The sequence below is a fragment of the Sus scrofa genome, chromosome 16 (genome assembly GCF_000003025.6).
Source record: "Sus scrofa isolate TJ Tabasco breed Duroc chromosome 16, Sscrofa11.1, whole genome shotgun sequence".
NCBI classification, from domain to species: Eukaryota; Metazoa; Chordata; class Mammalia; order Artiodactyla; family Suidae; genus Sus; species Sus scrofa.
Genome location: NC_010458.4, coordinates 71,275,402 through 71,299,120, shown reverse-complemented (window position 1 = coordinate 71,299,120; position 23,719 = coordinate 71,275,402). Strand labels below are relative to the sequence as shown.

Genomic DNA, 23,719 nt, shown 5'->3' with positions numbered 1-23,719 from the left:
TCAGGCATGTATTAGGGGCTGGAAACTCCCCCCACCACCCCCGCAAAGGAACCACCTCATTTGTTCACCCGTTCAGTATTTATTGCCAGCCCTGGGCTGGCCCTGTGCGAGGCATCCAAGATGCAGGTATGGAAAGATACAGCTTAGTAGGGAGCCAGGGAAGCAGGAGATGACGATGCAAGATAAAGCAGTGTTAAAGGAAGGAGCCGTGTCTCAGTGCGAGCGGAGAAAAGACCTCTAACTCGGACTGGAGGGTGAAGGCGGTTCGTGAAGTGAGGAGGCTTCCAGAGGCGGAAATCTTCGTCCATCTGTAGAAGGAAGAAGAGTTATTTGGGGAGGAAGGAGGCAGAGGAAACGGCATAGGGCATAGCTTGGAGGAGGCAGACTGAGAAGCAACTATTGAGAGAGATGGAGAAATGACACGGCAAAGACATGAGACCCATAGCCATGGGTAAAGACAGACAGAGGCGGAGATGCTCTAAGACACAGAAGGTGTGTCAAGCCCCAGGTCTTGATACACACGCACGCACACACACACACACACACACACACACACACACACGAGTACCAGGCTGTTTCTGTCCTTAAAATATCCAAGGAGCCTACGTCTATGTTAGCAGTTTCAAAGATCTGTCATTGGAGTTCCGTTGTGGCCCAGCGGGTTAAGAACGGTCCCCTGTGACGCAGTGAGTTTGATCCCTGTCCTCTCTCGGTGGGTTAAGGATCCAGCGTTGCTGCAAGCCACTGCATAGGCGGAAGACGTGGCTGGGATCTGGCATTGCTGTGGCTGTGGTATAGACCAGCAGCTGCCGCTCCAATTCGACCCTTAGTGTGGGAATATCTGTAGGTTGCAGGTGCTGCTGTTAAAAAGAAAAACAAAAGCAACAAAAAAACAAATTCGTGTATTTTTGTTCCTCTCCTCCTCCTTGTTTAGGAAACCACTGGTTAAGGAAAACTATACTCTAATACACAAAACCTTTTTGAGAAAGTGTGCTGGCTACTGTGTCTTAGTTCCAATTCATCATTTTTGCCTGCTTGTGAAAATCTGGACCCTTTGAAGATTACTTTTGCTTTGCCAAATGGCAGGATGTTAAGCTTTGCCAGTAAAGGCTCTGGAGAGACACTGGAGGAGGAAAGGTTTTCCTTTTTTTCTTTTTTTTTTTAGAGTTTTGTAACATTTTTATTTTTTGGTCTACACCCACAGCATTGTGGAACTTCCTGGGCCAGGGATTGAACCCTCACTACAGCAGTGACCTGGGCCACTGCAGTGACAATACCAGATCCTTAACCCACTGTGCCACAAGGGAACTCCTGTAACATTTATTTTTTTTAATTTTTTATTTAAAAATTTTTTTCAATGAATTAAGGTTTTCCTTTCTTACTCCAGTGTGCTCAGTCTCCAGGCTCTTGGAGTATCTGTGACTGGCCTCTGCCTAGCTTCTGAGGATGGCTTCTCCAGCACCTGGTTCCTGCTGTGGAAAAGGACCAGCAGTACATGATAGGCAGCAGTTCCTCCAGTACCTGTCCTGCTTACGTGCTTTCATAGCAGAGGAGTAACTCCAATAAGATGATTCTCTGTGAACAGCTTTCTCCAGCATCCTAGAGGGCAGTTTTCCAGCCTAGTGGGTGACCTTCTAGCAAGTTCCACCACCATGGCATCATAGACACTCTGTCCAGTAAGCCACAAGGCTTGGATCGCAGCCTGGATGTGTGGAAGCAGGATTCTTCCTGAGCACCCCATTTCATTATTTTAGCCCTATGGGCAGTAGCTGTGCCTCATATCTGCTACTCCTATATTCTTTAATAAGATTCTTTTTTCTTCTTACTAGCCAATCCTTCATTACTAGAGTCTCATTATAATCTTTAAAGTTTTCTTTCCTTTTTTTTTTTCGGTCTTTTTGCCTTTTCTAGGGCCTCTTCCCATGGCATATGGAGTTTCCCAGGCTAGGGGTCTAATTGGAGCTGTAGCCACCGGCCTCCACCACAGCCACAGCAACACAAGATCCGAGCCATGTCTGCGACCTACACCACAGCTCACGGCAATGACAGATCCTTAACCCACTGAGTGAGGCCAGGGATCGAACCTGCAACCTCATGGTTCCTAGTCGGATTCGTTAACCACTGCGCCATGACAGGAGCTCCATAATCTTTAAAGTTTTCTTGTTCAAATGGTAGAGTAGTTTCTCTCTCCTGACTGGCCTCGGACTCAGGGACTGACAAGATGCCTATTTCAGTTTAGGGAAGAGGATAACGGTTCTACCCTTGGTCTAAGTTCAAGGAAAACAAAAGAGAAGGGATAAGTCTAAACCAGGACCAGTCGCTGGCTCACACTGGCCCTTGATGACTAGGCCCATCGGCATGGTGAGCGGGAGGGGCATATGGAGATTAGAGACCAGCCTAGTCTGCTAGGGCCCCTCCTAAAAAATACCACAGACTGGGTCGCTTGAGCAACAGAAAGTTATTGCTCATAGTTCTAGAAGATGGAAAGTCCAAGATCAGGATGGTGGCTGGTTCGATTTCTGATGAGAGCTCTCCTCCCAGCTTGCAGACAGCTCCCTTCTTGCTGTGTCCCCACAGGGGAAAGCCAGCTAGCTCTGGTATCTTCCTCGTCTTATACGGGCACCGGCTCTATCATATTAGGGCCCTGCTGTGTTAACTTTTATCACCTCCTCACAGGCCCTACCTCCAAACGCAGTCACATTAAGAGGTTAGGGCATCAATTATGAATTTTTTTTTTCTTTTTACCTCCACATCTGTGGCATATGGAAGTTCCCAGGCTAGGGGTCAAATTGGAGCTACAGCTGCTGGCCACAGCAACACCAGTTCCGAGGTGCATCTGTGACCTTCGTCACAGCTTGTGGCAATGCCAGAGCCTTAACCCACAGAGTTCAGGGATCAAACCTGCATCCTCACAGAGACAATGTCAGGTCCTTAATCTGCTGAGCCACATTGGGAACTCCCAGCTATGGATTTTGGGGGAATGAATACATTTTAGTCCATAACAGAGCCATGGAGACCAGAGTTTGAATCTTAGCCCCATCATTTGCCAGCTGTGAAACCTTGGACTGATTACTTTACCTCTCTAAGTCTTAATATCACTCACAAAAGGGGATAGTCAGGGTAACTGTATAGTTTTTTATCTGAACTTTAGAGGGTGAAAGAGGATGCCATTAATGATGCCAAGGCAACAGCCTTATATCATGACTGTTCCAGGGCATATGATTCCGTCAAAGAAACTTAATCTGTAGTAGTGTTTGGAGGAATAAATATAGCAATGGAGTTCCCGTTGTGGCTCTGCGGTAACAAACCTAACTAGTATCCATGAGGACTCGGGTTTGATCCTTGGCCTCGCTCAGTGGGTTAAGGATCTGGCTTTGCAGGGAGCTGTGGTAGAGATTGTAGATGTGGCTTGGATCTGGCATTGCTGTGGATGTGGCGTGGGCCTGCAGCTACAGCTCCACGTCAAACCCCTCGCCTGGGAGCCTCCATATGCTGAGGGTGCGGCCCTAAAAAGACATAAATACATAAATAAATAAATAACTGACTGAGTGACTGACAATTTCCTAGAATCTTGCTTGGCATAGGGTAAGCATCAAAAAATATTAGAATTCTTTGGAGTTCCCATCATGGCTCAGTAGTCAATGAAACTGACTATTATCCATGAGGATGCGGATTTGATCCCTGGCCTCACTCTGGGTTAAGGATCTGATGTTGCCGTGAGCTGTGGTGTGGGTTGCAGACGCTGCTTGGCTCCCTCATTGCTGTGGCTGTAGTGTAGGCTAGTGGCTACAGCTCTGATTCGACTCCTAGCCTGGAAACCTCCGTATGCCACAGGTCTGGCTCTAAAAAGACAAAAAAGGAGTTCCCGTCATGGCTCAGTGGTTAACGAATCCGACTAGGAACCATGAGGTTGCAGGTTCGATCCCTGCCCTTGCTCAGTGGGTTAAGGATCCAGCATTGCTGTGAGCTGTGGTGTAGGTCGCAGACATGGCTCAGACCCCATGTTGCTGTGGCTGTGGCGTAGGCCAGCGGCTACAGCTCGGATTAGACCCCTAGCCTGGGAACCTCCATATGCCGTGGGAAGCAGCCCTAGAAAAGGCAAAAAGACAAAAATAAATAAATTAATTAATTAAAAAATTAAAAGATAAAAAAAAATATTAGAATTCTTCTAATTGCTGAAATCTCTGCTGCCCTCCCTGGCACTGTGTCTTCCACTCCTGGCAAAATGCTCACCTGTTAACCCTCCACCCCTTTCCCACCTGCCAGAGGTTTTCGAAAGGCGGGAGGAAGGAAAGGAGGGAGGGAGAGTAGCAATGGGTATAGCTGTAGAATGGGGACAGTAAGGTCACTGTGGGAGGCAGAGGGACAGTGACCAGCTCAGAGAATGGGGGAGGAGAGGGTTAATCATTTTAATGAGAGGCTGTGCTGTGAAAACTCGTGAGCGATAACAAATGAAGACCTATCAAGGAGGACAGGAGAATGTACAGGATTATAGTTCTTATATATGAATGTGTATGTAAATTCCATTTATTTATATAATAATAAGCCTGAAATGAACTATAGCAAAGGTTATGAGAAGGTATCTTGGCTAGGTGCAGGATTATAGGCAAAATCCCAATGTACATATTGTTTTCAGAATTTCAAATAGCACAAAAGGATACGCAGGGAAAAGTCTCTCTCCCTCCTACCCTAAGCCCCTCGTTTATTATTATTACTTTTTTGGCCATGCCTGCGCATGCTGAAGCTCCAGAGCCAGGGATGGAACCCCAGCCACAGCAGTGACAACGCTGGATTCCCCAACCTGCTGAGGCACCAGGGATCCCCTCGAATCCCCTTTTAAACAAAAGGTAGACTGCACCCTGCTTTTCCCACTTTACAAAATATTTTAGAGATTATTCTTTGCTAGTACCTGCAATCAATCCCCTTCATTTTCCTTTTTTTGTCTTTTTGCCATTTCTTGGGCTGCTGCCCGCGGCATATGAAGATTCCCAGGCTAGGGGTCCAATTGGAGTTGTAGCCACCAGCCTACACCAGAGCCACAGCAACGCGGGATCCTTAACCCACTGAGCAAGGCCAGGGATCGAACTTGCAACCTCATGTTTCCTAGTTGGATTCGTTAACCACTGAGCCATGATGGGAACTCCTTCTTTTTTTTTTTTAAACACTACATCGTGTCCTATTATTCAGTTGAACCGTAATTTACTGAACCAGAAAAAAAAACCTTTGGTTGGTGAATCCGGCACTCCCTTCCAATCATTTTACCCTAACTACTCTAGAGGCTGGAATCCCTAAATACTCATATCTCCATGTGTCCACATATCACCAAGTGATATGACCCAGGCCAATGAATCAAAAGCAGAAGTCTGCTGGGCGGTTTCTGGGAAAGCCTTTGCATTCCTCACAAAGGGAACCCTTCCCACTCCATTCCTCTTCCTGCTGGGAATACCCATACGCTATCTAGAGCACAGGTGCACCATCTTGCAACCATGAGAATCACAGAGATGCTGGTTCTGACTGTGCTCACTGAACTGACGCCAACTGCAGCCAACTGCAGCTTGCCTCTGGACTTGTAATGCCAAAAATGTAACTCCTCTGAATTCCCATTATGACTCAGCAGGTTAAGGACTTGATGTCTCTTTGAGGATGCGGGTTCAATCCCTGGCCTTGCTCAGTGGGTGAAGAATATGGCATTACCCCAAGCTGTGGTGTAGGTCACAGATATATCATGGAGGTGGTGTTGCCATGGCTGTGGTGTCGGCGGGCAGCTGCAGGTCTGATTCAACTCCTAGCCTGGGAACTTCCATTCACCATGGATGCGGCTATTAAAAAGTGTAAGCCCACCTTTATTTCAGCCAATGTTCCTCAGACTTCCTATTACTTGCTGCTGACTCATTCCTGATACAGTCCCCCACCAATGGACATACAGGTTGCTTGCAATCTTTTAATGCTAATAACAATGATGTAATTATCCATATATCTCTGCTTAAAATTTTGTGTAGAATAAATTCCTAGAGGTAGAATTACTGTTCATTTTTAATTTTGATATGGCCAGACTGCCTCTCTAGTTTTATCAACTACATTTTCCTATCTCCAGATCTATAGTTACCCCTGCCAGTATTCTGGGTGATTTTTATTTCTTTTTTAAAAGTTTTGTCATATTTTTTATAATGAATATGCATGAAAAGAATCACAGGGAGTTCCCTGGTGGCTCAGTGGGTTGGGAACCCATCGTCACTGCTGTGGCTCTGGTTGCTGTTCTGGTGCAGGTTGATCCCTGGCTGGGGAACTGCCACATGCTGAGGTCACAGCCAAAAAAAAAAGAAAAAAGAATCACAGATAAAAATATTTTTAAGAACCAGAGTTCAGAAATTTTGAATTCCAGACTGCCCAGCAGTCTCATTACTAGCCTTTTCAACTTGGCTAAGTCCTTTTATCACTAAGCTGGTGGGCCCATTTCCTAGCTGACTGTTGCAGGAACTGGAATGTGTAGGCTACAGCCATGTATAGTGGTGGGTTCTCAGACAGTGATCTGTGCCTTCTTTCAGGGATTAACCTACCCCTAGATGCCACCTACTGGAGTGACCCTTTGGCAGATGCTTTGCAAAGAAAGACCTCTGCAGGAAGTTCCTTTTGGTGCAGTGGGTTAAGGATCTGGCATGGTCACTGCAGTGGCCCCAGATGGCTGCTGTGGCATGGGTTTGATTCCTAGCCCAGGAACTTCCACATGATGTGAATGCAGCTAAAAAAAAAAAAAAGGAAAAAAGTCCTTTGTAGCTGCTGCCTGCTCCCTCCAGAAGACCAAGTGTCTGTCTTCCATGTTTTAATACAGGTATGCTCGAGCTGCTTTGTTGCTCTGGCCACCAAGGAACCCTAGCCTGCAATCACAGGTTCTGAGCTGAAAGGGCCTTCAGAGAAGCCCAGGTGTGAGAAGAGAGGAGCTGCAAAACCAAGGGAGCTTGGGCTGTAGACTTGGGAGAGGGAGCATAGCATCCAGCAGAGTTGAAAACTGGCTGAATCAGGTCTGTAGACATATTTTATTCAGTTCCCAAGGTGTTCAAAATATTTTTGGAGTAGTTGGCAACATTTAAGAGCACTGAGTGTGGCTGTACAATGTTGTGAATGTACTTCATGTCACTGAATTGCCTACTTTTTTAATGGCCACACCTATGGCAGATGGAAGTTCCTGGACCAGGGATTAAACCCACACCTCCTGGGCCACTGCAGTTGGATCCTTAACCCACTGCACCACAGTGGTGGTAACGAACTCAACTAGTATCCATGGGGGCGCATGTTTGGTTTCTGGCCCCACTTAGTGGGTTAAGGATCTGGCATTGCTGCGAGCTGCGTGGTAGGTAGTGGATGAGGTTTAGATCTGACATAGCTGTGACTGTGGTGTAGGCTGGCAGTTGCAGCTCCAATTCAACCTCTGACCTGAGAACTTCCATATATAATTCAGATAAAGTAAAAGTCTCTTTCAAATCCTTATGTCACTGTCTTCCACAGAGGTAGTAATAACTATTGGATTGCTGTGTACCTTTCCAGGTAGTTTCCTATACATTTACAAATACTGACAAACACATGTAAATAATAGTTGCTTGCTTTGTTTGCTGTATATATGTGGGAGTGTAGAATTTCTGGGTCATAAGTTATATGGATTTTAATTTTAAAGGATGCTTTCAAATAGCCCTTGGAATGGTTACGCTAACTTATATTTCTTCCTTTCTCCTCTTTCCTTCCTTCCTTCTCCCTCCCTTTCTCTCTTTCTTTCTTTCTTTGGCTGCATCCATGGTATATGGAAGCTCCCAGGCTAGGGCTCAAATTGGAGCTGCAGCTACTGGCCTACGCCACAGTCACAGCCATGTCCCATCTGAGCCGCATCGGAAGCTACACTGCAGCTCATGGTGCCGGAATCTTAACCCACTGAGCAGGGCCAGGGATTGAATCTGAATCTTCATGGATACTCATTGGGTTTGTTACTGCTAAGCCACAAAGGGAACACCTATATTTTCTACTGGTGGTTTATGAGAGTAACTATTTTTTCACACCCTTGTCAACATTCAATTTTAGCAAATTATCCTTCTTCACAATTAGATGAGTGAACAGTTATTTAACTTCTTTTTGCCTTGGTTTCCCCGTGTGTTGAAGTGAGCAGATTGAGGATTAGGTGAGCTACTATACATATTTCATTACTGTTCCTTTCGTCCTTATTGCACTTTGGGTTTAGTGTTCTATTACGCTGAATTTGAATACCAACTCTGCTGCTTTTCAGCCTTGACCTTGGGCCAGTCATTTAACCCTTCCCCTTCCAAGTGATAGTTTCTACTGCTGTGAAATGGAGTTAATACTTCATAGAGTTTCTGTGAGGACTCACACAGTGTGCCTATTACATAGTAGGTGCTTGATACATGCTGCGTGTTTACCTGGACTTCAAGGTTTTGTCCCTCTTCTAAGTAAGTCACAGGAAGTGAGGATGCCTAGGCCTGGAGAGTACCAGAGTGTGCTCCTTTTGCAAAGAGCTTTGGCTGCAGGTTATCAGGATTTGCCATGGATTCCAAAACTCTCAAACTATCTAGAAAGCTGTCTATGCAGCAATGCCAGGTGCCATGCCTGAGAAAATCAAAGAAAATCCCAGCCTCTTAGAAAGTTTGAAGACGTCATGCCCCTTTTCTCTACTTGGGGCTATATTCTCCTTCCCTGGACAGTACTGACGGGTGGGTAAAAAAACACAGACTTGAAGTTAGTGCTAGTTTCTCGCCCTTGCTGTATGACCTTGGGCAAATTTGCTTTCTCTCTCTGAGCCTGTTTCTGAGAAATGAGAAATAGGGTTGTTGTGAATATAAGCGAAATGATATTTGTAGAGAACATTAGTAAGGTGCTTGGCTCAGGGTCAGAGTTTGAGGTGATGTGTTTGCAGACTGTCAGTGGCAATGGAGAGAGTGATACAATTAGGCATGCATTTTTAAGCCAGGAAAGGGTCTCTGGGTTTTTTTTTTTTAATGATTTTCATAAAGTAAGGAGCAAAAGGAAAAGAGGTTAGCAGTCTGGGAGAGAGGCAAAGGTCTCATTTTCAAGACCCCTGTATACCTAAGGTAAGGGGGTGTTCTATTTTGCTTGTTTTAAAACTCAAAGTTTCCGTATGTCTACACATATGTTCCTCATATCACTATTAAAATATATACTTAACACTGACTTTTTGAAAAATATGTGCATATTTATTTATTTACTTCTTTATTTTGTCTTTGTTAGGGCTTTAGGGCCGCACCCGAGGCATATGGAGGTTCCCAGGCTAGGGAATCGAAGCTGTAGCTGCCGGCCTGTGTCACAGCCACAGCCACAGCAATGCAGGCCAACCCCATATCCTCAACCCACTGAGCAAGGCCAGGGATAGAAGCTGTGTCCTCATGGCTACTAGTCAGATTTGTTTCCCCTGAGCCATGACGGAACTCCTAATACATGCATGTTTAAATAAATATATAGTACCAAAGGGTATTTTGGTTTTTGATATTTCATGTATTTTTTTATTGAAGCACAGTTGATTTATTAAAGTATAAAGTATAAAATTATTAAAGTAGTGTTTGATTCAGGTATACAGCAAAGTGATTCATTTTTATGCATATATAACAGGAACTCCAATATTTATCTTTCTTGCTTCCTTAGTATAATCTCTAGGTCCATCCATGTTGTTGCCAAATAGCATTGTCTCATTTTTCATGACTGAGTATTATTCCACTGTGTGTATTATATGTGTATATGTGTGTGTGGTACACATACATACCACATCTTCTCTATCCATTCATCTGCTGATGGGCTTTTAGGCTGCTTCCATGGGTTGGCTATTTTAAATAGTGCTGCAGCCAACACTGGGGTGCACATTTCTTTTCAAATTATGGTTTGGAGTTCCCATCGTGGCTCAGCGGTTAACGAATCCGACTAGGAACCATGAGGTTGCGGGTTCGATCCCTGGCCTTGCTTAGTGGGTTAAGGATCTGGCATTGCCGTGTGCTGTGGTGTAGGTCACAGACGTGGCTCGGATCCCACGTTGCTGTGGCTCTGGTGTAGGCCGGTGGCTACAGCTCCAATTAGACCCCTAGCCTGGGAACCTCCATATGTGGTGGGAAGTAGCCCTAGAAAAGGAAAAAAAAAAAAAAAAAAGACAAAAAAATTATGGTTTTATTGAGCTATATGCGTAGGAGTGGGATTGCAAGATTATTGGGTTGCTCTAGTTTAAGTTTTTTAAAGAAACTCCATATTGTTCTTCATAGTGGCTGTACCAGTTTACTTCCCACTAACCATGTAGCAGAGTTCCTTTTTCCCACACCCTTTCCAGCATTTATTATTCAGAAACTTTTTTTTTAATGGGTGTTATCCGTGGCACATGGAAGTTCCTGGGCCAGGGACTGAATCCAAGCCACAGCGGTGGAAACACATGATACTTTAACCTACTGCACCACGTCAGGAACTCCTATTCAGAGGCTTTTTGGTCATGGCCATTCTAACTGGTGATTTGTGTTTCTCTAAAAATTAGAGATGCTGAATATCTTTTCATGTGCCTTTTGGCCATCTGTCTGTCTTTGGAGAAATGTCTAAGATCTTCTTTCCATTTTTTTAAATTGGTTTTTTTTTTTTTTTATATTGAACACTTCCAAACTCATCCTATGAGGTCATCATACCCTTATACCAGAGCCAGAAAAAGATACCACACACACACAAAATGACAAGCCAATGTCACTGATGGATATAGATGCAAGCTGAATCCAACAGTACATTGAAAAGATCATGTACAAAGATCAAATGGGAGTTTTCCCAGAGAGGCAAGGATTTTTCACTATTCCTAAACCAGTGTGATATACCACATTAACAAGTTGAAGAATAAAATCCATATGAACTTCTCAATAGATGCAAAAAAATCTTTAGATAAAATTCAACATCCAGGAATTCCTGTTGTGGTGCAGTGGAAACAAATCTGACTAGTGTCCATGAGGATGCGGGTTTGATACCTGGCCTTGCTCAGTGGGTTGGGGATCCTGCGTTGCTGTGGCTGTGGTGTAGGCCGGCAGCGGTAGCTCTGATTTGACTCCTAGCTGTGGGGAGCCGAGAAGATACAAGGAGCCAAGGAAGGGAGCTTGCCTGAACGGTACAAAACCAAGGGCAGGCTCCTAATCAGAAAAAGGGGCCTGCCTGAACGGTGCAAGCTGACGGTGGGCTTCTGGTCAGGATAGAAGCCTGTCTGTACGGTGAAAAACCGAGGGCAGGCTGAAGCCTGCCTGTACGGTGAAAACCGAGGGCAAGCTGAGGCCTGCCAGTACGGTAAAAAACTGAGGACAGGACGAGACCTGCTTGTACGGCTCTCATGTTGACGTCGATGGGGAAGAACTGGGGTTTTCCTGGGGAAACAATTTCCATGTTTGCGCTGGAGAACATGGATTGTTTCTCGGGTGACCCAGTCTTTCCTGTTGTTTTATTTGTTATTCAGTTTTCCTCAGCCTTTCCTGATTATTTGTGTGTTATTCTTCTTTCCCATTCTTATTTTCCTGTGGTGATTTGTGATTTAACAAAATCACAACAATAATATAATAAGAATTTCATCCTGAAGGACTCTCCCCTATTCAAATCCAACTCAATTAAAACAGAGTGTTTATCTCCTGACTAGTTATACAGCAAACTTTAGAGGTAGGACTTTAATGTGGTTCATAGAAGTTAGACATATATTATTCTTGATCAAAAGAAACCCAGCTGTGAGTCTTGTCCTTGATTTCAGAAACTTTTAGCGGTAGCTAGCTAAGTTGATTTGTATGTTCTCATACTGTCTCTCTGCCAAGGATACTTTGAAGATAGACACGAGTCTGAAGACAAGAATTGTTATGTTTGTGGCCTCTTCAGCTTGTAAAAATTGGCTGGCCATGAGATGGTTTGTGCTGGGTCTCCTCTTTCCCACATGATATGCTGCACCTGTTTGTCCTTGAATCGTACTCACTAAATTTAGTTAGGCTGAAGATTTTAAAACATGACATATTGCTACTGTACCATGTGATCAAAAAACAAAGCCTAATAGTTAACCAATGTACTTTTAACACTGTGATGTGATCTGTAGTGAAAAACTGTCTATATAATCAACCACTTATGCAAATAAAATCTGAGCAGTCCAGCGCCCTGAAAGAAGGGACAAAGAGGCTGTCTCCATATGTACATTCACCGACGCCGTCCATCTTCATTGGGAAAGTGTACACTCCCTGGCAGCCGGAGGTGGCCTCCGGCACCTAGCCTGGGAACTTCCATATGCTGCAGGTTCGGTCCTAAAAAGAAAAAAAATAAGATCCTATATGACAAACCCAAAGTTAATGTCACACTCCATTGCAAAAGCTGAAAGCATTTCCTCTAAAATCAGGAACAATATAAAGACGTCCACTCTTGCCACTTTTATTCAACATAATTTTGGATGTCTTGGCCACATCAATAGAGAAGAAAAAGAAAATAAAAGGAATTCAAATTGGAAAAGAAGTAAAACTGTCACTGTATGCAGATGACATGATACTATACATGGGAAATCCTAAAGATGCTACCAGAAAGCTCCTCGAGCTCTTCAATGAATCTGGTAAAGTTGCAGGATACAAAATTAATACACAAACAATGAAAGATCAGAAACAGAAATTAAGGAAACAATCCCATATACTATCACATCAAAAAGAATAAACCTACCTAAAGTGGCAAAAACTATACTCCAAAAACTGTAAGACATTGATGAGGAGTTCCTGCTGTGACACAGTGGGTTAAGAATCCGACTGCAGTGGCTCAGGTCACTGCAGAGATGAAGGGTTCAATCCCTGGCCCAGCACAGTGGGTTAAAGGATCTAGTGTTGGCATAGCTGTAGTGTAGGTTGCACCTGTGGCTCAGATTCAATCCCTGGCCCAGGATCATTCATATGCTGCAGGTGCATCCATTAAAAAAAAAAAAAAAAAGACTTTGATGAAGAAATCAAAGATGACACAGACAGGTAGAAAGATATACTATGTTCTTGGATTAGAAGACTCTATAGCGGAGTTCCCGTCGTGGCGCAGTGGTTAACGAATCCGACTAGGAACCATGAGGTTGTGGGTTCAGTCCCTGCCCTTGCTCAGTGGGTTAAGGATCTGGCATTGCCGTGAGCTGTGGTGTAGGTTGCAGACGCGGCTCAGATCCCAAGTTGCTGTGGCTGTGGCGTAGGCCGGTGGCTACAGCTCCAATTCGACCCCTAGCCTGGGAACCTCCATATGCCACGGGAGCGGCCCAAGAAATAGCAACAACAACAACAAAAAAAAAAAAAAAAAAAAAAAAAGAAGACTCTATAGCACCCAAGGCAATCTACAGATTCAATGCAATCCTTATCAAATTACCAGTGGTATTTTCAACAGAACTAGGACAAAAACTATTTATTTATCTACTTACTTATTTTCTTTTTAGGGCTGCACATGTAGCATATGGAAGTTCCCAGGGTAGAGGTCAAATAGGAGCTGCAGCTTCTAGTCTACACCACAGCCATAGCAATGCCAGATTCCCGAGCCACATCTGGGACCTATGCTACAGCATGTGGCAATGCCAGGTCCTTGACCCACTGAGGAAGGCCAGGGATCAAACTGGCATCCTCACAGACACTAGCCAGTTTCATTACCGCTGAGCCACAATGGGAACTCCAAAAATTTTTAGCATTATTTTTTTTTTCTTTCTTTTTTTTTTTTGTCTTTCTGTCTTTTGTTGTTGTTGTTGCTATTTCTTGGGCCGCTCCCGCGGCATATAAAAATTTTTAAATCTGTATGGAAACACACAAAAAGCTCACATAGCCAAAGCAATATTGAGAAAGAACAGAGCTGGAGGAATCAGGCTCCCTGACTTCAGCCTATACTACAAAACATCAAAACAGTAATCAAAATAGTATGGTATCGAAACAGCAAAACTCAGATTGGGACGGAACCCCTTGCTGTCTTTTAATTTAAAATCACACACCTGATCTCAGGATGTATAGCAGCTCAGGTTCTTTACTGTCCCAGCAAAGAATGAATTCAGCGAGAGGCAAAGTGATAGGTAAAAAGTAGATTTATTGAGAGAGAGAGAGAATATGGGCCATCTCAAAAGGAAAGAGAGCTGCCCAAAATACGGGATGGTTAGTTTTTATGGGCTGGGTATTTTCATAGGCTAATGAGTGGGAGGATTATTCCAATTATTTTGAAGAGGGGGCAGGGATTTTCAGGAATTGGGCCACCACCCACTTTTTGGCTTTTTATGATTGGCCTCGGAACTCTCATGACACCTATGAGCATGTTATTTAGCTGATACAATGAGCGTTCAGTGAGGTTTGAGGTCCATTGGATGTCACACTTTTCACCATCTTGGAACTAGTTGGTTCTAGCCAGTTTATGTTGTATCCTCAAGAGCTGTGTCATTCTTTTATTTATTGTTTTAATTCTTTGTCTTTTTTTTTTAGGGCTGTACCTGCAGCATACAAGGTGCCCAGGCTAAGGGTCGAATCAGAGCTGTAGCTGCCGGCCTATGCCACAGCCATATCTGCGACCTACACCACAGCTCACGGCATTGCCAGATCCTTAACCCACTGAGTGAGGCCAGGGATTGAACTTGGGTCCTCATGGATACTAGTCAGAGTCAGATTCATTTCTGCTGAGCCACAATGGGAACTGCGATGTCATTCTTTCAGAGGTTGTGCCCTACCCATTCCCTCCTGTTTTAGTACTAGCACACAATCAGACATATAGATGAATGGAACAGGATAGAAAGCCCAGAAATAAACCCATGTGCCTATGAGCCATTAATCTTGGACACAGAAGGCAAAAATATACAATGGAGATAAGACAGTGTCTTTGATAAGTGGGGCTGGAAAACTGGACATCTACATGTAAAAGAAGGAAATTAGAACATGTTCTTACACCATACACCAAAATAAAATCAAAATGGATTAAAGATCTAAATGTAAACCTGGAGACTATAAAACTCCCAGAGGAGAACATAGGCAGAACACTCTTGGACATAAATCATGGCACTGTCTTTTTGGATTCTTCTCCTAGAGTAATGGGAAAAAAAGCCAAAATAAACAAATGGGGCCTCATTAAACTCAAAAGCTTTTGCACAGCAAAGGAAACCATTAATAAAACAAAAACACAACCTACAGAATGGGAGAAAATATTTTCGAGTGATTTGAAATATAGAAACAGCTCATTCCAACGGGTGCTTTGAATGAATGAAAACGAAGCCTTTCTCCTCCCCTCACCCAATTTTGCCTCCCTGTTAGCAATCAGTACCAGTTTCTTATAACTCCTTCCAGGGTGACCTGTGCAGGTCCAGCAAAACCATAGAGGAGTGTGCACAGACAGCTACAGCGACACAGTGTATATTCGCCCCATGGCCCCTCCCCCTTTTCTATTTACTGATATATCTCTTGGAGATCTTTATAACCGTACACATAGATCTGCCTCCTGTTCACTAAGACTGCAAATTGCATGCCAGTCCACTTTGAGAGAGCACTGTATTGTAGGGTTTTATCTACCCAGTCCCATAGAGCTCTACATTTGGGTTGTTTCCTGTCTCTGCTGCAAGTAGTGCTGCAATGAATATTATTATTATTTTTTTATTTTCAGACATAAAATTTATTTATGTATAATATAAAGCTTATAGAGATGCAGATAAAAGTATGAAGCTTTCAGGGAATGGAGGTGACAATAACGTCAGGATAGTGGTAGCAGAGAAGGGGAGGACACGGAGGATATAGCGAAAACAGAAGGTTTGAAGCAAATATGGCAATGGCTCGTCTCTGACCTCAGCAGTAGTTACAGGGGTTGTTTGTTATATTATTTTTCATATTTTTTTTCTTTCTTTTTTGGCCAACACTCCAGGCCTTGGTGGAGTTTCCAAAGCCATCCTATTTTTCAACTCCAACTGCACCTCCCTCCTAACAGTTCTGAGACATACAATTAGTAATGCTTTCTTCTAACTTTTGCTTGCTCAAGATTTTTCTCTCCTAGTTCTCATTCAACTGAACATTTTCTTCCCTAATTCCCCTGTCGTGCTCATGAACTAGAGATCTGTGGGTTGGCTTCCAGAGTCCTCTTCCTGTTTAGGGCGATTATACGGTATCTGGTTTGGGGCAGCATCTGTAGTGTAAGTTGGCACCCCTCAGAATGTTGACAGGGACCTCATTCTTATCACTACTTTTCTTACTGGCAGAGAAAATGAATTTGGCCAGAGAGCTGCAGACTTGCTACTGTAGTACAGATATGAAAAAGCCTAGTTTGAACCTCTCTGTTAATACAGATAATTCCATGCAATGAATATTATTATACTGGGTCTTTGCTCATAGGAGTTTTTTTTGTTGTTTTTTTTTTTTGTCTTTCTGCTATTTCTTGGGCTGCTCCCTCGGCATAAGGAGGTTCCCAGGCTAGGGGTCTAATCGGAGCTGTAGCCACCAGCCTATGCCAGAGCCACAGCAACACGGGATCCGAGCCTCGTCTGCAACACAGCTCACGGCAACGCCGGATCGTTAACCCACTGAGCAAGGGCAGGGACCGAACCCGAAACCTCATGGTTCCTAGTTGGATTTCGTTAACCACTGCGCCACGACAGGAACTCCTGTTCATAGGAGTTTAACAGCTAAAAGTACACACAGGAGGAGTTTCCACTGTGGTTCAGTGGGTTAAGAACCGAACTGGTATCCATGAGGATTAGGGTTTGATCCCTGGCCTTGCTCAGCGGGTTAAGGATCTGGCATTGCCATGAGCTGTGGTATAGGTCGCAGATGTGGCTCAGATCCCAAGTTGCTGTGGCTGTGGTGTAGGCCAGAGGCTACAGCTCTGATTCCCTGGGAACCTCTATATACCACGAATGCAGCCCTAAAAAGATAAAAGATGAAAAAATTAAAAAAAAAATTTTTAATTCCTCTTCTTAAGATGTGTTAAGGACCCAACCCTGGGTCAGTGAGGATGTGGGTTTGATTCCTGGCCTTGCTCAGTGGATTAAGGATCTGGTATTGCCAAGCTGTAGCATAGTTCGCAGACAGGACTCAGATCTGGCGTTGCTGTGGCTGTTGTGTAGGCTGGCAGCTGAAGCTCCAATTCAACCCCTAGCCTGGGAACGTCCATATGCTGCAGGAGCGCCCTAAAAAGACAAAAAAAAAAAAAAAAAAAAAAAGGTACATACAGCATGGGTTAAGGATCAGGCATTGCTGCAGCTGTGGTGTAGGTCACAGCTGTGGCTTGGATTTGATTCCTGGCCCAGGAACTTGCATACACCTTGGGTGTAGCCTTAAAAAAAAAAAGTACATAAAGCACATATTTTTAATCACACTTTCCTTAATGATTAGCTATACTTGGGAAATAGTGATTCAGATGATATTCTTATGACCATTCCTTACCTAATATAGCACCCTTCCACTCTCCCCATAAAACTTATTTTCTTGCCCATGCTTCTGCTACTGCATGCAGTTTGTGTGCCAGGCGCAGAGTGAGGCCAAAGAAACCGCAACTTGGAGTCTGTAGCAGAGAAAGGTTTATTGCAGAGCCAAGCAAGGAGACTGCATGATTCATGCTCAAAAACCCAGAAGTCCCTGATGGCTTTGGGGAGCAGTTTTTAATAGGCAGCAGGGTGTGAGACTTTCTTCTGATTGGTTGGTGGTGAGGTAATAGGGTGGTGCTCCAGGAATCTTGTGCTCAGCCTGAAGTTACCATCTTTCACCTGATGGGGCCTTGCTTAGTTCCTGCAGAAGAACTCAAAGATTCTGTCATGCGTGTTCCTTGAGAGGGAACTAGGATTCCCTCTCCAAAGCTGCACTGTGGGGTTCCTGACTGCTCCACCTTGTTTCAGCATTCCCGCTCTTGTTTGATTACGAACTGTTTGAATCTGCCCGTTGGAACCCGAGGGAGGTGAAGGAGGCTGCAGCCCTTTCTCTGCAAAATAAGGAATCAGGGAAGGGGGACAAGACAGAAAAGATTCATACAAGGAAGGCCCTCACAGGGTCCTGCTCCATTTCACTTCCACCCTGATTCTCAGAGCTTTGGGGACAAGTGGAAGAAAGAAAAGGGTGTAGTCATATATGCAGGGGCTTGCAGAATTTGCTTAACAGTAGAAAGACCAGTGAGGAGCCTAGGGACTCTCTCTTAAAGGACTAGACCAGGGTTTTTCACCCCTGGCACTACTGACTTTTTGACCCTGTAAGTTGATAGGTTGGGGGGGCCTCTAGAGAAAGAGCACCAGGAGTGGCTTTGTTGATACAAAAATCCATTTTGGCCTAAGTCATTTTGTGATCTAAGCCTGGCAAGGGCAATGCTTGTCCTTGTACAGGTCTCAGTAATTAATGATCTTAAGGGAGAGAATGCAGAAACGAGGGAGGAGCAGTCAGGAAACAACAGTGCAGCCTTGGGGCAGGGTCCTGTTCCTCAAGGGATGTACATATACAATAACACACTTTTGAGTTTGCAGGAAGTAAGGTCCCCACCCAGATGAAAGACTGAATGATGATGTTGACTTTCCAGACTTCAATCAACTATAGCTTGTTGACTCTGTCAGCCTTTGAGTCAATTCTGTGCTGCGTTATGCTCTACTCAAGCCCCCTCCTGAATATGCTTAAAGCTTCCCCAGTTTTGCTGTTTGCTGAGACATTGCTTCAGGAAAGATCCTGGTGTTCTCCTTACTTGCTGCAAGTAATAAATCTTTCCTTCTGATTTTTGGCTTGGTTCTATCTATTGGGTGGAGACCCGCTGAGAGGTGGAGTGGACCCAGTTTTTGGATAACAGCCTCCTTCACCATGGGGCCTTCTTTGTGCGTCCCTGGCTTCCATCCACTAGATGCCAGTAGCTCCTCTACCTAATTGTGAAAAGATCTTATGTCTCCTGGGGCCAAAATCTCTCCCACCTTGAGAACCAGTGCTCCAGACACTTCTATGGGATAGATTACTCACTGAACATTAACTCAGTGGAGAAATGATCACAGGAGGATGCTAGCTTACTCTCCTGTGGGAGACAGTCATCAAGCCACCTGCAGGGTCTTGTCCACATGCACCCATTTTTTTTTTCTTCCCCCCTCCCATTATGCAACACGCACATGAACACAGTCTCACAGGAAAACATCCACATAATATATTCTCCTTATAGCTTCCAACCTAAGGGAATCCCTAAATTTATTTACTTTGCTTCTTAGGGGTGCACCTGCAGCATAGGGAGGTTCTCAGGCTAGGGGTCAAATCAGAGCTACAGCTACTGGCCTACATTATAGCCACAGCAACATAGGATCAGAGCCGCATTTGCGACCTACACCACAGCTCACAGCAACGCCAGATCCTTAGCCCACTGAGTGAGGCCAGAGATCCAACCCGAAACCTCATGGTTCCCAGTCAGATTCGTTTCCACTGTGTCACAACAGGAACTCTGGGAATCTCTAAATTTTAACATAGAAATCAGTTTTGTTTTTTTCCTTTTTAAATAAATGGGAATTCACTGTATGTTTTGTTCAACTTGATATTTCTTCAGTTAACAATCCAATTAAAAATGGGAGACTGGGAGTTCTTGGTAACCACCTGGCTCAGTGGTAACAAACCCGAACAGTATCCATGACTTGGGTTCAATCCACGGCCATGCTCAGTGGGTTAAAGATCTGGCGTTGCTACATGCTGTGGTGTAAGTTGCAGACTGGACTCGGATCCCACGTTGCTGTGGCTGTGGTGTAGGCTGACAGCTGCAGCTCCAATTTGACCCCTACCTAGGAACTTCCATATGTCATGGGTGTGGTCCTAAAGAGACCCCCCCAAAAAAACCCCGCGAACAATCAAATAAACAAAAAAACTGGAGACCAGCTTCATAGCTATATAGTTCACTTTTTCGCCCCCTATGGCCACACCTGTGGCATATGGATGTTCCCAGGCTAGGGGTCAAATCGAAACTGCAGCTGAGGCCTATACCACAGCCATAGCAATGGCGCATCGGAGCTGCATCTGTGACTCGTGGGTGGCAATGCCTTATCCTTAACCTGCATCCTCATGGGCACTATGTCAGGTTCTTAACCCACAAAGCCACAACAGGAACTCCATTTTTTTTTTGGCTTTTCTAGGGCTGCACTTGCAGCATATGGAGGTTCCCATGCTAGGGGTCTAACCGGAGCTGTAGCCTCTGGTCTACGCCAGAGCCACAGCAACTCGGGATCTTCGACCTACACCACAGCTCATGGCAACACTGGATCCTTAACCCACTGATCGAGGCCAGGGATCAAACCCGCAACCTCATGGTTCCTAGTCGGATTCATTAACCACTGAGTCACAACGGGACTCTGGAACTCCTCTCTTTTATATTTTTATTTATTTTTTATTCCTTGGCCACACCTGCAGCATTTGGAAGTTTCCAGGCCAGGGCTGGAAACCTACACCACAGTAGCTATCCAAGACACTGCAGGCAATGCTGGACCTTTAACCTGCTGTGCCAGGAGAGAACTCCTATCTTGCTCTCCTTCAAAATGCTACATAATATTCTATATTGTCGGCATGTCACTGATTAATCTGTTTGCAAACTGATAAGCAACTACATTTTCAGTTTCTAAATATCCTAACAAAGCTGACAGTGCGTATAATGAACACTCTAGAAATGTGTCTATTTTGCAAGAAGGGTGGTATAGACAATTTTATCTTTTTTTTTTTAGGGCTGCACCTGTGGCATATGGAGGTTCCCAGGATAGGGGTCAAATTGAGGCTGTAGCTGTGGCCTACACCACAGCCATGGCAACACCAGATCCAAGCCTCGTCTGCGACCTACATAACTCAAGGTACCACTAGATTCTTTACTCACTGATTGAGGCCAAGGATTGAACCTGCGTCCTCATGAATGCTAGTCAGATTCATTTCCGATGAGCCATGACTCGAACGCCCACATACACAATTTTAACAGATTGCCAAAGAGCCTTACAAAAACAGCTATATCATTTAAAATTCCCTCCAAATGTGATTAAGAATAGCCCAATCACAGGCTGCCTGGGTTAAATAACCTCATCTGTGAATTCCAAGATTCACAGCCAGTCTGCTCTGATTAGCAGTTCAGTTTGTAAAGTTGTCTTGAAAACTGCGAATGTCAGAGTTCCTGTTGTGGTGCAGCAGAAACGAATCCAACTAGTATCTCTAAGGATGTGGGTTCGATCCCTGGCCTTGCTCAGTGAGGAGCCTGCATTGCCATGAGCTGTGGTGCAGGTCGCAGACATGGCTCGGATCTGGTGTTGCTGCGGCTGTGCTGTAGGTCAGCAGCTATAGCTCTGATTTGACCCCTAGCCTGGGAACTTCCATATGCTGGGGGGGGGGGCCTAAAAAAAAAAAAAAAACCTGCAAATGTCCTCGTCCACCTTTTAAGAAATCTTTCACGGGCTCCTCATCTCCCTCCGAGTAAAGTCCAAATTCCTTAGTAAGGCTAACGAGATCCTGGAGGTTCCTTAAATCAGAAAACCTGTGGCGGATCCTCTCCTCTGAGCCGAGATCCCTTCCTTGCCCCCAAAGTCCCATATGCCCCTTCCCCAGTTTCCCCGAGCTCGCGGAGGAGCTTCCAGGCCCTGGTTTGTTCAATGGGTGGCAGCAAGCAGGGTCAGCAGCATCTTGATCATCCCTGACCCCAGCCCCTGGAGTTCATTAAGTGCTGAATGAGAGAGGCTGATGCAGGAGTGGGGCTTGGGGGGCGGGGGGCAGAGGGACGCTCCCATTTAGCTTCTGGGGCTGCACCCCGACCCCACCAGGCTGCCTCCCCTGTCCTTTCGCCCCCAGCAGAGGCTCCACGTGCATTATTTCCAAATTTACAAAATTTTGAGACCCTCCCCAGGACCACGTGCCTGCAAAGGAGACTCAAACGAGGCGTGTCTCTGTATTTCCATGTGAAATGCTCAGGGTGACCAATAGAGGGCCTAACAAAAGGCTAGAAGACGTGGACAGGACCGGGCTGGAGCGTCACTTAGCCTCTGGTGTTTTAGGGACGCTTTGGGGTGTCCATAGGAGTTTGACAAACTACCTTTTCAAGATGTAACGACTACAAGAAATAAGGCCCCACACCTAGGGCAACTGGAAATGGGAATGACAATGGTGGTGACGCACAGGATGTTACAGGAAGGGCCAAGCTGCCGGGAGAATGAACAAACTCTTGTTCCTCGGTCAACACCCACTAGCCGACCTGCAGCAGCACTTGCCCAGAAGGGCAGAGTAGAAACGAGTGTCCTCAAAGTCAACAGTTTTCACGTGCGACCTTTTTACAAGCCCTTAGGTACACAACGGGAGTTACCTTCTCCTCTGGCTTTCCTTGAACGGTTGTCCAGTAATAGTGCTGACTAATGCTGAGAACCAGCAAGTGCCCTTAGGCGGCCGCGTGGAAATAAAAAAGTTGGCATAAGAGGAAAAAAATAAAATAAAGCAACGGGAAACTTCACCATCTGGTTCGGCTGGTACCAAATTGTGCGGGAAAAGCGGGAGAAGGGGGCCTCAGGGACCGCACCCAACAAGTGAAGAAAGGAAAGGGAAAAGGACAGAAGCCGGGGCCAAGAAAGCCTCAGAACCTCCCCAGAAGGCAAGGCGGCCCCCGGGGCTCAGCCTCCTCGGTACCGTTCAACCCCGGCGTCAATCACCTCTTTTCCGCGCTGCGATTGGGCCGGGGCCCCCCAGCCACCCTGGCGCCCACCTCCTAGTTGCTTGGGGTTTACTTCCCCAAAGTACAAGGGCCCCACCTTGTGGATCAACCGCTCCTGCATGGAAAACGGATCTCCGCCCAGGGGAAGACGTTTTAACGAATGGGAACGGCTGCACGCACTTATTGGCTACCGTGGATATCGGTCAAAGAAGTTCCCAGCCCCTTCCCCACCGTACCTTTCCGTTATTGGTCTCTCTCAGTGCCAATCCGTCACTAGGGAAACGAGATCCTTACAGGCTCATAGGCAAAAGTCAAAGCCAATCAAGAGCCACGCCTTCATCCTGAGTCAGTACCCAATTGCTGCGCGAAGAGCTCAGAGGACGCCGTCGGGATTGGCCACTAGCCTGCCCGACTTGGCCGCAACAAGTTAGTCTGAGTCTCGGTTATATAGCCCGGCGACGGAGCACGCGTGTGTGCGGACGCAGTTGCGTGAAGGGTATTTGCCTTTTGCCTTGCGGTGGAGCAGAGCTTGTTCCTCTCCCGTTCAGCCGTGCAGGTACGGCAGGGTGTGGGCGGGGCTGGACCGGTAGGAGGGCGAGCTGGGGCAGAGGTGAGAGGGAGACGTCCGAACGGCGACTGTGCGAGCTCCCCCTCCCCACCTCCGCCCCAACGGCCGCAGGCGCGCGCGGCAGGCGCACGGGCGCGCAGGAGCTCTCCGCCCCCCGCCCCCACCGGCCGGCGCGCGTGGCCGTGTCCGCGTTCGCGGCGTGCGCGTGCCGCGCCCAACGGCCACGCGGGGCGAGAGCGAGCCGCAGCCGCCGCCCGAGCCCCAGAGTGCTCTCGAGGGCCTGGGGCCCCGCGCGGCGAGCTCGCCAGCTTTTCCCGCCCGCACCCCCACGCGCCATCCGAGTCCTTTCCTGGCTGTAGCTCCAGCTTAATCCCAGACCAGAGAAGGCTTTTATGGGGGGGGGGGGGCACGAAAGTGCGATGAGAATTTCTGGACTCGGGAAGCAGAAGTGCTGCCCCCCAAGCTTTTACAGCGAGTGAAGGGTAAGCAGCGACTTCGTGGATGTCGAATGATGATAGTACTAACTACTCATCTTCTAAG

General features: G+C 45.9%; 2 protein-coding genes and 1 long non-coding RNA gene across 7 annotated transcripts in view; 2 read left to right on the top strand and 1 right to left on the bottom strand.

The window, feature by feature from the left end:
* The window catches only part of LOC110257252, a 137,824-nt gene extending 135,901 nt beyond the window's left edge, over window positions 1-1,923 (top strand). Inside the window, exon 3 of the long non-coding RNA XR_002339617.1 lies at window positions 1,388-1,923. This is a non-coding gene — a long non-coding RNA (uncharacterized LOC110257252). The remainder of the gene's footprint in view (window positions 1-1,387) is intronic.
* Window positions 807-23,556, bottom strand: LOC100514500. Of its 3 annotated transcripts, none has more exons than XR_002339616.1 (2): window positions 22,270-22,392; window positions 807-860 (listed from the first exon to the last, which is right to left on the bottom strand). XR_002339616.1 is itself a non-coding variant. In XM_021076817.1 (2 exons), exon 1 carries the CDS (start codon window positions 23,514-23,516, stop codon window positions 23,055-23,057), a length of 462 nt encoding a protein of 153 aa, XP_020932476.1. In that variant the 5' UTR covers window positions 23,517-23,556; the 3' UTR covers window positions 17,510-17,922; window positions 22,848-23,054. The 3 variants fall into 3 exon arrangements, 1 of the variants encoding a protein (XP_020932476.1); XR_308565.2 differs by lacking the exon at window positions 807-860 and adding an exon at window positions 17,510-17,922 and having other exon boundaries at window positions 22,270-22,553; XM_021076817.1 differs by lacking the exons at window positions 807-860; window positions 22,270-22,392 and adding exons at window positions 17,510-17,922; window positions 22,848-23,556.
* G3BP1 (G3BP stress granule assembly factor 1) overlaps window positions 23,010-23,719 on the top strand; it is a 40,087-nt gene continuing 39,377 nt past the window's right edge. The window contains exon 1 of one of the 3 annotated variants that reach the window (XR_002339497.1): window positions 23,010-23,167. The gene's annotated coding sequence lies outside the window, so the exon portion shown is untranslated. 3 annotated transcript variants of the gene reach the window in all.